Below are 13,283 nucleotides of genomic sequence, written 5' to 3' on the forward strand. Positions count from 1 at the left end.
ATTTTAAATATCAATACAATTAAAGGCGTTAATAATTCTTGTCTAAAATGGATCTAATTAAGACATGTTTTAAAAAATTGAGACTCAATTGATACATTTTTAAAAACGGATACCGAGCTGACACATTCGATAAATAAAAGTGGGTACTATCTGACTAATTAAACAAAAAAAGTTATAAAATCCTTTAAAATTAAACCTATCTACCATGCCCTAAATTCATGTTTATGATAGTGCATAAGTATATATAATAGATGACAATAGTTTAAATACTGTTATGTGGATTATTTGTAACCAAATGGTTAATCAAACAAATATCTGATTTGGAGATTGAAAATTGTTTATTTTAGTTATATTTCATTATAATTTGTTTCAAACTATAGATGGGGAAGAATGCAAAATAAGGTCCTTTAATTATTTATTTTTTATCAAATATGTAAAATGTACAATTTATGAAGAGAAGAATAAAGTTTTTTCGTAAATAAACAAAGAAAAACATGTGAAAACTTATCATAATATAATAAATATAGTAAAATATTTATGTTACATAATCATGCCAAAATAATCCACATAATTAAAAAAATAAATAGATAATTAAAAAGTAATAATAAATTAATAAATTAAATTAAATTATTAATAGAAAAAATATATGCTTAATTCTATTTTTTCCACCGAATTCAAACCACTTCTTTGTCTTTCTTTTCTTTCTCACCTAATTTAAACAACCTCTTTACTTATTTGTTTAGTAGTTAGGTTTTGTTACCAGATTTTCACTTAATCTACCTTAACAATTTGTTAGTATTACCAACATTTTTTTTTATCCATTGTGTATGTGAACCAAATTAAGTTAAATTGAAATGTTAAACAAATGTCTTAGGAAAATTTGTTTAATATTTCAATAGGGGCTAACTGAAAATTTGTTTGAGATAAACAAACAAGAAAAAACTTTTCTATTTTAAATAAAGCATGTAAAACTATAAACAATTCAAAATTTTGGAAATTTCCTTTTCAAAAATTGGAAAATGTCTTAGGAAGCTTCCTTTTGTAAAGAGGAAAAGAAATTAGTAATACGTTGATAGCTAAGAAGTAATTAACATGTTTTGAAAACTACAAAAAGAAAGAACAAAATAGAGCACGCTCCCAATAAATTTAGAGAAAAACGAATCGAAGATCAAGTAAATTTGAAATTCAGTTCATAGGTTGAAAGAAGCCGAAAAACTCATAAAAAATATAAAGAAAAAAGGTAGCGGCTAAGAAATAATAATCAAATAAAGAGTATTGTAATTTTATTAAAATTATTTTGACATGGTAAAACCTTTTCACATTATACCACTCATCAATGCATAGCCAACATATTAAATAAATATATTATATATTCACTAAAAAAACTAAAATAAATTATTTTTAATTTGTAATAAACTAAAAATAATATTAATTTCAGTATCATTTACCCTAAGAGAAATGATTAAGAAATTGAAAATGAAACACATGAAGAAGAAAATAATGAAATAAAGCATTTTCTTTCATGTAACAATAATTATATTTTTATTTTTTATTTATTTTTGAGTCGGTGTGATTCTTATATTTTTATAAAAAGATACGATGTGTTTTTTTTGTTAGATTAATGTTAACTTAGAGGATGAGAAGTTAATATCTACTTATACAATCAATTTCTTACTTTTCTTATGTGTTCATTGTCCAATCTAAAAATATATATAATACCAATGTAACAAAAGAATAACATTGAATCCTTTTAAAAAATATAAAATCACATGAAAAAAAAAATTAAGTTATTGTTAATTATAAATATACTTATAGATGTTAACGTAGTGGAGTTTGTGTATAAGTGCAGTGAGTGGAAAAATAAAATGCAGTGGACAAGAAGGAGTGGTATGATCAGAAAATTCAGAGAATGATTCTGTTTGATGATTATTATGTGGGGGAATAATTTTGACCACTTTTGAGAAACCCTAAATGTTGAAGATGCTACATGATTGCATGCAAAACTTTAGTTAACGGTTTGATGAATTTAGAAAAATCCATGAAGGAATCACATGCTCCTGCTCATCACTTTATCCTTTTGTGCTGCCATCTTCAAACATCTCACCATTTGTTTTTAACTTTTTACAGACACCTTTGCTTTTAATAACCTTTGCATTAATTTATATACCTCAAACTGTTATCTTCTTTTCACCAACACATTTCTAATCTTATCTCTTAGCTTTTGCTAGTTATAGAATCAAAATGTGAACCCTGATTTATCGCTGCATATATATACCTTATTAAATGGAACAAATCTAAGACTTTGGTCTGAACAACTAATTGTTTTCTATGCAAAAAAAATAAAATAAAAAATGTTTGTATTTTAAGATTTTCAAACGGTCTGTTTTTATTGTCATGTGGTGGCAGGAGCTCAATAAGGGAAAGAATTATTGAGAGCAGCTGCATTGTTCTTTGTTTAATGAAAGGCCAGAGCAACTTCTGTTTTACCCTAAGAATACTATTGTGAGCATAGTCATTATGGCTAAACATGGTTAAGATTCCCATATAACTATTTTGGAAAATGATTTTTTAACTATTAAATTTTGACAACTTTCTCTTACAACTTTAGGTGACATTTTCTAATGATTTTTCATTTTTCTATTTTCTCATTCTCAATATTTTAAAACCACTTAAAAGATGACACCTTATATTATAAAGAAAGTTGTCAAAATTTAGTAGTCAAAATATCATTGTTCAACTATTTTCTTTTCTTTTTTTCAAAAATAGCTTATGTCTATACTATACTATACTAGTATTGAAAAGTATGTTCAAGTTCGACACGTATAAGTTTTCTTTAAAATTTAGATAATTTCTTTAACAATTTTCTTTTTCTAGAGATGTCAAGGTTTTAATCCGTGGATTAACCCTTACAGGTTCGAGTCAAATTAAGTTTAATATATTTTAGATTTTATAAATGTAGATTAAACTGAATTTGTCTTACTTAATTCACAATTAATTAAGTTTGAATTGGGTTAAAGGTGGATTGATCCATAGCTCACCAACAACAACACTTTATATTAGTATTTTTACTATTTTTTATAATATTTTTTATTATAATTATTTACTACTTCTAATTATATATATATATGTTCATAATTTGATCTTTTTAAATATGAGAATATTATTCAATAATGTTTGAATAATTTGGATGTTTAATTTACCAATTTATTAAATTATATACTTTGATACTTTAATTTTTAATTATTAACTTTAATAATATTTAGAATTATGTAAACATTTTGAATCAATTATTATGAAAAAGTAATAAATTGAGTCAATATATTTTTATTATTTTTTATTATACCGTAATAAATATATAAAATAAATTGAATAAATAAAATATTTGTAAGTGAGCGAATTCATAAATATGTGGAAGGTAAATTTATATTGCAAAATTTTCATCTAAAATATTAAACTGATTTTTTTTTTCTTTTAATTCAACCGTGATGAATTATACACGTGAGATTAACGCACTTTGACAATCCAACAATATTCAAATTTTTATTCTTGCACCTTTACAGAAGCAGAGTTGAATAAACCAAGCTCTTCCGCGGTGGTCCTCCAAGCCCCTGAAAGCACTATTTGACACGCAGCTAAGGCCAACTTGGATTCCTTAAAACTGCCATAAAAGCTATAAGGAAATAAACATGAACAGGAATATTTTGTACTGTAGCTTGATAATGATGACCTTACCGTATCATCATCGAAACTAAATAATATTATAAGTACTGTTTTTAATATTCAATTGCAATCTTATATAATTCTTAAGCCACTTAGTTTTCCTTCTTTGGGACCTAATTGGGCGATATCATCATTTATGATCTACGAATACGATTTGTGCATCGAATACGAAATGTATTTATACGATGATATGTTTATTTTGAAAATAATAAAATACGATACGTGATATATAAATATTGAAAAATATACAATAATTCTTAAAAATATAATAAATACATCATTGTTAGTAGTTAATATTAGTAGACAATTTAGAAACTAATTATTTTTGTAGTCAAAACATTGGTAGATAATGTTAGTAACTAATTTAGAAACCAATTCATAATAAAAACTATTTTAATTATCAATTTAGAGATTAATTATAATTGTTTGGAACTATTTTAGTTCTTAATAATTTTTAATTTTTAAATTGATACCTAAAGTATCGGACACATATACATATTAGACACAAATACATAACACAAGTAAAAAATATCGGTACATAGTTGGATTTGCCTAACCAAGTTTAGGCAACTTCTTTTAGCATTTTAATACTTTTTTTTTCCTGCACTTTTATAAGTGTGAAAAAGTTCAAATTATTTATATGTAAGAAACATTTCAAGTTTCAAATTATATAATTTAAAATTATTGTGAATTATACGATAATGTTACGAATTACAGAATCTAAAAATGTTACGAATTATACAATTTAAAAATTTTAAATATATTTCCAAATCTCAGATTGTTTAATCTGATAATCTAGAACATAATTCCAAATTTCTCAAGTAAAAAATATAAAGTACAGGCATTTTAGACTTTTTCAAAACATCCCATGAAAATACATGAAGAAATCATGAGGGGCAGAAGAAAAAATAACCTCAAGTTTATACAGATTTTTAGAGGGTCAATTCTTCCTTCTACCACGAACTTTCTTCTCCCATTAATACATCTACTAAAACACATTTATCTACTATTTAAATAAAAAAATCTCAGTACATTCAAAATATGTCAAACATCTTTCGAATTATGTTACAAAACTGAAACAATTTTCTGAATTAAAACATTCAGTATTATATTTCAGATTACAAATGAAACAATTTAAAATATTTATAAATTACACAACTTAGAATATATTCTAAAGTTATATTTCAAATTTCAAATTTCAAATAACATAATCAATAACATAGTTCAACAGTAAAAAACTATGGAACATGGTCCCATGTCAAAGAATCCAAAATATAGTTCTAAATTATGGATTACTAAATACAAACACTATATTCCAACCTACACAATCCAGGTTCCATAATTTATAACACAACTTCAAATGACAAGATAAAGGCACGTTGGTCACTTTTTTAAGAAAATATAAGCGAGAAGGAAGAATTAGAAGAGTGATCCCAGTGGAGCTTACGTTGTACAGTATAGCCCAATCGTATCAGTAGTATATATACAGGAGCACAACTTTACATTATTTACAAATTGCAGGTCTAAAATGAACAAAATGTCTTTGGAAAATGCTAGGAACTCAATCACTCACACCCTTTTGAACATTTTTCTATTACTCAGTAAAATTTATTGGTATCACAGAATTTTAGTAAATATTATATCACTTATATAATGAGATATTGTAATTTTCATAAAAAATTTCATTCAATAATGGAGTTCCAATCTTCACAAAATCTCAGGCAAAACTTCAGCAACAGTTAGACCTGCGTGTCACAGCTAAGCAAAAAATTGATTCCATGACAATGGTCAACTAAGAACCGGAGTTTCACCTGGTCGGTTGGCAGAAATTTGATCCTCAGATTTTCTTTTCAAGGATTCTGTACAAATTTATAACCAGGATTATTGTATGATCTGTGCCCCTCAATATTATACGGACTAAAGCAGTAGCTATTAAAACACAGATGAGCAATGAGCTATCATGAAAGCTGATAATAAGACAGAAAACACCATGCCTTTTTATTAAAAAACGATACCAGCAAAAACAAGCTATTAAAGGTGTTATTCCCTTCTGTGTAAAAGAAACCATCTCTTACATTTATTTTTCAGGGGTGGCACGAGAAAATAGGATATGTACAAGATGTATATTGACGAATGTAAGTGTAATAATGAGGCTTCTGTTGTGAACTTTAGCTAAGTCAAGATATCAATTGATTACCCTAATTATTTTCTTCCGATTCCAAGGGGATAAATTTGGTAGTAAAATAGAACATTTGCCACAATTCAAAGCTTAAATTCAATTCCCACCTGTAGCATTTGACCAAACGGTATATCCACCAACTCCAAGTAACCCCATAAAAAAGACATACTCTTGTCAATTCTAGATTAGGTTCCATAAAGTTCCTCCACGTACATTGTATTAAGTGGGAGCACAACACAAATAGTATCAGTGAGGTCTAACTGGTACCCATTTTGAGCATGCAAAAAAGGTAGAAAAAAGAAAACTCCTTGATAAGAAACCAGTTTGAATAAGAAAGAAGTCTAAGATTGGACCCACACATCACTTCTACACAGTAGAAGTTGACTAGGTTAACCGTCTGAATTACACAAGGAGCAAGAAAAATAGAGGACATTGCGAGAAGAGGTTTGAAGTAGAGACTCCAGATTATTGAAATTCGAATATATCTGGCTAATACAAATTCATGGTTTCAGATCAAGGTAGCAATTTCAATCTCCCCCTTTCTGAGTCTTTCAAAGAATCATCATTTAATAGAATTCAAATTCCATATGACAGGCACCGATCGTAATATAGTAGATAATCATTGAAAGCAGAAGGACATGGAAGCATTGTTGTGCCATTAGTATTAAACCTGATTTTGGTAAACCCCCCCTCCCCTCCCACCCTCTAAAAAGAGCACACTCATCCTTGTACATATGCCTAAGCAAACCTCACACAAATTAATTAAATCATATAAACCTCTTCAAATAGCAGAAGAGTCTACTAGAAGAATAAAAGCGCGTTCATATGAACATAAGGAAAAACAATCCTCAATGCAAAATTAATATTCATACCAAGTCTTTCTTTTATAACAGCAGCATTTTCGTGCCCACAGCATTTTTGTGAAAACGAAGATATATCATGGTACATTTCGTTTGATGGATGAATGCCTGCGTCCTCCATCCATTGCAATACCTGCTCAGGATTTGCGTATTTTTCACATATGGTTTATTAAAACGTGAAATACCGAAAATGAAATTAAACAGCCAAATATCTACAGTTGTTAGTCAACTTTCAAAGCAACTTGTTGGATTGGAATCAAAAAGTTATAGTTTTTTTAAGGTGTTCCTAGTTCCTAGTTATTTATTCCTTATTTCTCTTCTTTGATTGTAGCGGAAAAATAACACATTAATACTTCAAGATCAAAGCTAGAACTTGAAAAAGTAAGATAAGGACCTAAATACTTGGGGAACCCACACTTAAAAGCTAGTTGACATGCAATTATCTATTGAATTTAGTTTGTTTCCTTATCTTCGGTTTCTATTCACTAGACTGTTTTGCTAAGACCAACAATCTTCTATTGTTAGCTATGAATATGTCTTGATTTTGGGTAATTTTCTTTTAAAATTTTGAGTACACACACATAATTATTTAATCTGTAGAGAAAGATTTTGAATAGAGATCATCCCTCTATGCACAATCTTGCTGCTACAGATCACTATACAAAATTGATAATTATGGTTTAAGTGAAACAGTACCTGTCAATACAAGTCCTAATGTGAATGTTACTTCACGTTCACTGGTAGTAAATTTCAAAAACTAGTACAATTGCCAGAGTGTAACAACTTCATAAACAAGGAACGAGTATGGCATTTGCAGCACTTCGGCAAAAAAAGATATTATTTATTTGAATATTAAGATTCTTTAAAAGTTGAAGTTTCTTTTATTAATATTGTTGTTGGGTTGGGCTTTGTAGTAATTGTCCGACACTAGTATTTCACCATGATATTTAGTATAAATAGGAATTTTAGTCTCATTACGTGCATTTTATATGGGTGGAATACACACTTTCACCTCCTTTTCCATCAAAACCATATATTTTCATCTTTCAACTATAATCAGTTAGATGCTAGAACTCTTAATATTTGTTCCAGCTACATATATGAACTTCTATGCATCAAATTAATCTTAAAGAGAGCAAGATCTTACCTCTAAATACTTCCTCCAATTTCCAGATGATAAAAGGTTCTTCAATAAAATAGAGTAAGTGTTTAAGTTAACATCAACTCCTGATGCCAACATTTTGAAGAATAACTGCAAACATGAAAAATAAAATTAAAAAGTAGTGTAAAAGATATCAATGTGGTGGGAAATCATACTGCTCTTGATAACATAAATATCTCCTACGAGAATATTTGGCTGACCTTCAACATAGTTTCAATCTTTCCACTTTTTCCTAAAGCATGTAGGAACTGATTCAAACATCCGGATGAAATTACTGGAAGTGAGGGCTCTATGTACTTGATCATGTCAACTGCTGTCCTCCAATCTTGTAATCTTATGGCACAAGAGACACATTCAGTTTGATAGGAACATAACAGTAAAAAACATTAACTATTGAAAAAAAAATAATGCTAATCAAACCAATGTAATTTCAGTGAAGGCATCTTTTCTTTTGTTCCTTGCCCACTCTACTCATTAAATTCTGAGCTTTGGCAAGTAAATATGTACCAAAGCATCAAATTTCATAATATGTAAAAAAATAACGTATAAAATGTATCAATTTGTCACAACACCAAGCTATTCAACTTCAAGTTCCACCAACAATATAATTAACAAGTAACAAATTCTTAAATATTATTGTGCATTTTCCGCTGAACAATAATAACAATAATCAGTGGATAATATGAAAACTACTTAGTTGTCATTAAAATAAAACCATTTTACAGCATCTCCACCAATCAAAGCGGTAAATAATAGAATTCTAACTATGAAAAGTAGTAGCCATGAGAATTTAGCATCAGATAAAGTTCCATGATGTCTTGATCAGGAATATACTAGCTAATTTCAGGCTCAATTAGCTCAATTTATACCTAACATAGGAGGCACTATACCCATGGTAAAATGGACATTTTAGAAGTTTTCAAGAAAGCCCACGAAAGAGTAAAACAGGGAAAGACAAGTTTAGTGCAATACTTCTTGTAAAATGAAAAATATATCATAAATTCTGTACTTACATGCTACAGGCAGATACCATTTCAAAAAATATGGTATCAGTGAAAGGAATTTCTTTTTCTCTCATGCTTTGTGCTAGACTAAGAACCCTTCCCGGTTGACCACCTTTATTAAAAGATCTCATTAGGGCTGCACAGGCAATGGTATCTAGCTTGATGTCACTTGCTTCCATTTCGTCAAAGAGTGCATAGGCTTTCTCCCAACTCCCTGATCATAAAATATTGTTATTCAGTATACTTATATTAATATATTAATAAGATCCTAATATTTAACTCATTAAAAAATTATTTTACCAGCTGCATTGTAAGCATCAAGCATGGAGGTGTATGCAACCACATCAGGGTAACAACCAGATGATTTCATCAAGTTAAATGTAGATTCTGCTTCTTCAATTTGGCCCTAAAACATTATCATGGAAAAATGTGAGGAAAAGAAACAGAAGTCTCAAATTTAATGAATACACACCACTGAAATTCATCTTATTTAATGTACTTACCTGTTTGCTATAGGCACATATGACAGAAGAGTAGACCTCTTTGGACAAAGGAAGTTTTAGATGCATCATTTCTTCCATAAAAGATACGGCTTCACCATATTTTGACATCTTACAACAACCACTAATTAACACAGTGTAAGTAACAGAATCAGTTTTAATTTTTTTCTTCCTCATAGATTTGTACAAGTCTACAGCTTTGTCATATTCCCCTACATTCATATAGCTTCCTATAGCTGAATTATATGCAACTGTGTTTAACTTAATTCCTCTCATCTTAGCTGCTGTTAGGACTGTGTCAATCTTCACCTTCCGACTGCATCTTCCACAGGCTGCCAAGAGTATGCATATTGAAACAACATTTGGTTGAATTCCATCTTGTTCCATTTCTCTCAAGACTTCAATTGCATCTGTCAGAAAACCACTAGATCCATAAGCATCAATCAGTGAATTGTAGCTGACAAGGTTTGGCTTCAACTTGTTTCTCTTCATCATATCAAATATTTCCCTTGCTTTTTGGGGTTTTTGTGACCTTCCATAAGCATTAAGGAGAGACGTATATGATACAACATCAGGGCGGAAACCATTTCTTTTTATCTCATTGAATACCAAAAGTGCCTCATTGTCCATCCCACAAGCAGCATATGCACCTATCAGTGCATTATATGAGACTATATTAGGTTTCAGCCCTTCTGCAAGCATCATATTAAATGCAGCCTTACAATTTTCAACTTGCCCACACACAGAATACAAGTGAATAATACTTGTGAATGTAACGACATCAGGGGTACATTCTGATTTCTTCTCCCTCATGGAATTAAAAATATCAATGGCTTTGTCATATTGTTGAAGCTTTACTAGACAATGGATAACAATATTAAGTGTGGTTGTGTCAGGACGAATATGAGTTCCCTTCATTAGTTCAAAATATGACAGAGCTTTCAAATACTGAGCACCACTTTTAAATGCAGACAGAATAATATTGTGAGTAACAAGATCAGGCCCAACACCGTTGTCTGTCATTTTCTTGCAAACGCTGAGTGCTTCTTTCCAATTCCCACTAGATCCACAAGCATTTATCAAGTTGTTATAAGTATACCTACTCGGTGGAATCTGCAACAATATGTCAGTGTGTCAAAAACAGCACTTATAGACCACCATTTGAAATGCTTATTCTATGAATTGACAGTTTAAGACAGCATAGGGTTTGAAGAAAATGAAATTAAAACCGGCAAGATCACATTGATCACAAAAATCTCATCACCAGGATTAATCATTTATTTCTAAGATGCAGGTACTACACGATGCATAAAGCAATTCAACACAAACCAGAACAAAACGTAAGGGTTCCCACGTCCCAGCATCGGGAGATAGATACTCTCTACAATCTACTGAAACAAATTTAATTACATGTAATTATTTACATACTACAATGTAATGAAGTCCTGCACACTGCAGATATATGTCTTATATCATGAAGAACGCGGATTGCAAGAGGCGTGAATCCTCATAAAATGGATCTTGCAAAAATACGTATCAAGTGACCATTAAAGATGTCAAAGTACTACAGCACTATAAAATATGCTCTCTTGCATCCTCTCCTTCACCAAACATACTTAACTACAATTTAACACCATAATTAAGTTAAAAAGTTGATCACATCAAGTTGAACTCACTAAATATGACTAGGGAAGAAAAATGCAAAGTACACACAGCTGCACGCAGCATGTCATCCATGATATTCAAAGCCCAACGCCACTGTCCAGCCCGACCATGTGCGTTTATAAGAGCATTGTAAGTCTCAACATCCGGTTTACACCTACAAATCACAACAACGCAGGAGCAATTCAATCCCCGCTACAATAAACCCTTGTTTGAATAAACCTTTTTCATAAGAACTTAAAATAATAAGCATAAATAAGAAAAAATGAGAAGGTAAAATGAATATAGCTTCTCCCATAAGCTAAAATCAACTTATGTACTTAAGTTGTATAAAAGTTCTCTCAATTAACTCCAAAACATTGAGGCGTGTAGGTTGATTTTAGCTAACGGTAGAATCTCGAATTATTTTACCACGGTGCATGCTTGGATTTCAGCTGAGACAGTTCAAAAGTATATTTACTTCAAAAACAAACAATTTCTTTCTTAGTTTTGCATTAAAATTTGGAAATGTACAAGGGAGTTCGCAAAAGTACTTTTTCCTCCTATGAAAATTTTACCAATCCAGAACTTGAATACATTAATTCACCTCCATTCCTGCATCTCGAAAAACAATCCACGCGCATGGTCCGTTCGATTGTGACGAGCGTGCAACCTAATCATCATGTTGTACATATCATTGCGCGCACGGTAATTCCTCTGTAACTTCATCCACCTGAACACGCGATTACAGTGTTCAATGGACCCTCGCTGCGTCAACTCCTACATATTCGAAAACGAAAAAGCCAATGCTGATTATATTATAAACAAAAAACGCTCAAACTGGTGCACACGAAAATCTGAAATTGCAGAATACCTTAATGAGGTAGGGGAAATTCTTGCGTGCGTAGCGGCCTATCCAACGGTTGAGTAGGCCATCGATGTCGTCGGAGAGGTCGAGCGAGAGGACGAGGTCGGCGACCTCGGACACCGTCCAGTCCTTTTGGAAGCGGTTTCCGGCGACGCGGAGGCGGTAGCGGGTGGCGATGTTGTCCTTGCGGAGGCCTGAGATTTTTGTGGAGACCTCGTGCAGGCCTCGGTCGTAATCCACAAAGCCTTCTTTCGTCTCCTTGAATGCAATCTTATCCGATTTCTTCTTGCAGGAAATGGAAGTTATCCGGTGAGTCGACACGGTGGCGCCGGCGAGTTGGACACAGTGAGTTGCGGTGGTGGCCATGGACTATGAGGTGGAGGGAGTGTAGTTGGAAGAATGGATTGTGGATAAAGTGTGCTCAGAAAAATTAGATATTTTTTTGGCAGCTTCTTCCGGCTACTCCATACATTTCAAACTGTGAAATGTTTATTTTTGTTTTATCTTCTTCATTTCATCTTCTTCTTCTTACATTACCAGGAACTCTTAGTCTCCCATGTCCCATTCATCCCCATTGAAGAGAATAGTTTTTGTGCTGCTTTGAACTTTGGAATATAAATTTTGTATTTCGCAAGGTGAATTTTATAATATAAAATAAAAGGTTGCATTTTCAATTATATAATTTGAAATATAGAGTTTGTGTTGTTAGTCGTGAATTCTGAAATATAAAAAAAAAAAAACAAATGTATTTCCGTTAATATAATTAGAATAAAATTTATGTTTTGAAATACATAATTTAAAATATAAATTTTGTAGTTTGAGTTATGTATTTTAAAAAATAAAATTGGAAATTTTAAGAATATGGGTATGCATGTTGAAATTATGGGGTGCAGAAAGAACCTTCTCTTTTTGTTATGAATAGTAATTGTAATTTATCACATTCAGATTTGTCATTGGGCTTGATCTGAGTAAATTGAGAGACAATTTCTTTTTGCAACCCCTTATGTTTCTTCATTCGTTCCCATATAAAAAAAAGTTTTTATTTTATCCCATCTAAATTGTATAATTCAAAAATTACTTTAATTTTTTTTTTCAAATTATACAATTTGAAAATACAAAAGGGCTGAGTTCTAGATTATACAATTTGAAAATAAGTTAATTTCCAAAATTACGTAATTTAGAAGTTATTTAACTTTTGAACCGTATAATTCGAAAATATCTTTTTAATGAAATTAACTATTTTCAAATTACTTAATTCGAAATTTAATTATGGGTTTGTATTTAAACAATCCAAAAATTCTTTTGACTTTCAATGTACACAATAAAAAAATAGAATCTTTTTTATATAG

The 13,283-nt window shown here is 30.5% G+C and overlaps 1 protein-coding gene across 1 annotated transcript; it reads right to left on the reverse strand.

Moving 5' to 3' along the window:
- Positions 1-4,999: 4,999 nt before the first annotated feature.
- LOC114195963 (pentatricopeptide repeat-containing protein At2g41720) lies at positions 5,000-12,532 on the reverse strand. Its single transcript, XM_028086454.1, has 10 exons — positions 11,941-12,532; positions 11,674-11,846; positions 11,139-11,244; positions 9,429-10,538; positions 9,226-9,331; positions 8,935-9,139; positions 8,122-8,254; positions 7,907-8,011; positions 6,772-6,892; positions 5,000-5,579 (listed from the first exon to the last, which is right to left on the reverse strand). Exons 1-10 carry the CDS (start codon positions 12,298-12,300, stop codon positions 5,509-5,511), a joined length of 2,490 nt encoding a protein of 829 aa, XP_027942255.1. The 5' UTR covers positions 12,301-12,532; the 3' UTR covers positions 5,000-5,508.
- Between the last annotated feature and the right edge of the window lie 751 nt (positions 12,533-13,283).

Source organism: Vigna unguiculata, chromosome 1 (genome assembly GCF_004118075.2).
Source record: "Vigna unguiculata cultivar IT97K-499-35 chromosome 1, ASM411807v1, whole genome shotgun sequence".
In the NCBI taxonomy this organism is placed as follows: Eukaryota; Viridiplantae; Streptophyta; class Magnoliopsida; order Fabales; family Fabaceae; genus Vigna; species Vigna unguiculata.

What these genes read in the sequence shown, in the direction of transcription:
- LOC114195963 (XM_028086454.1), bottom strand. Translation starts at nt 12,300, where the DNA reads ATGGCCACCACCGCAACTCACTGTGTCCAACTCGCCGGCGCCACCGTG. An exon ending in AGATTGAAACTATGTTGAAG is followed by an intron (nt 8,012 to 8,121) that starts GTCAGCCAAATA and finishes TCATGTTTGCAG; the next exon opens with TTATTCTTCAAAATGTTGGC. An exon ending in TGTTATAAAAGAAAGACTTG is followed by an intron (nt 5,580 to 6,771) that starts GTATGAATATTA and finishes AAATTTGTACAG; the next exon opens with AATCCTTGAAAAGAAAATCT.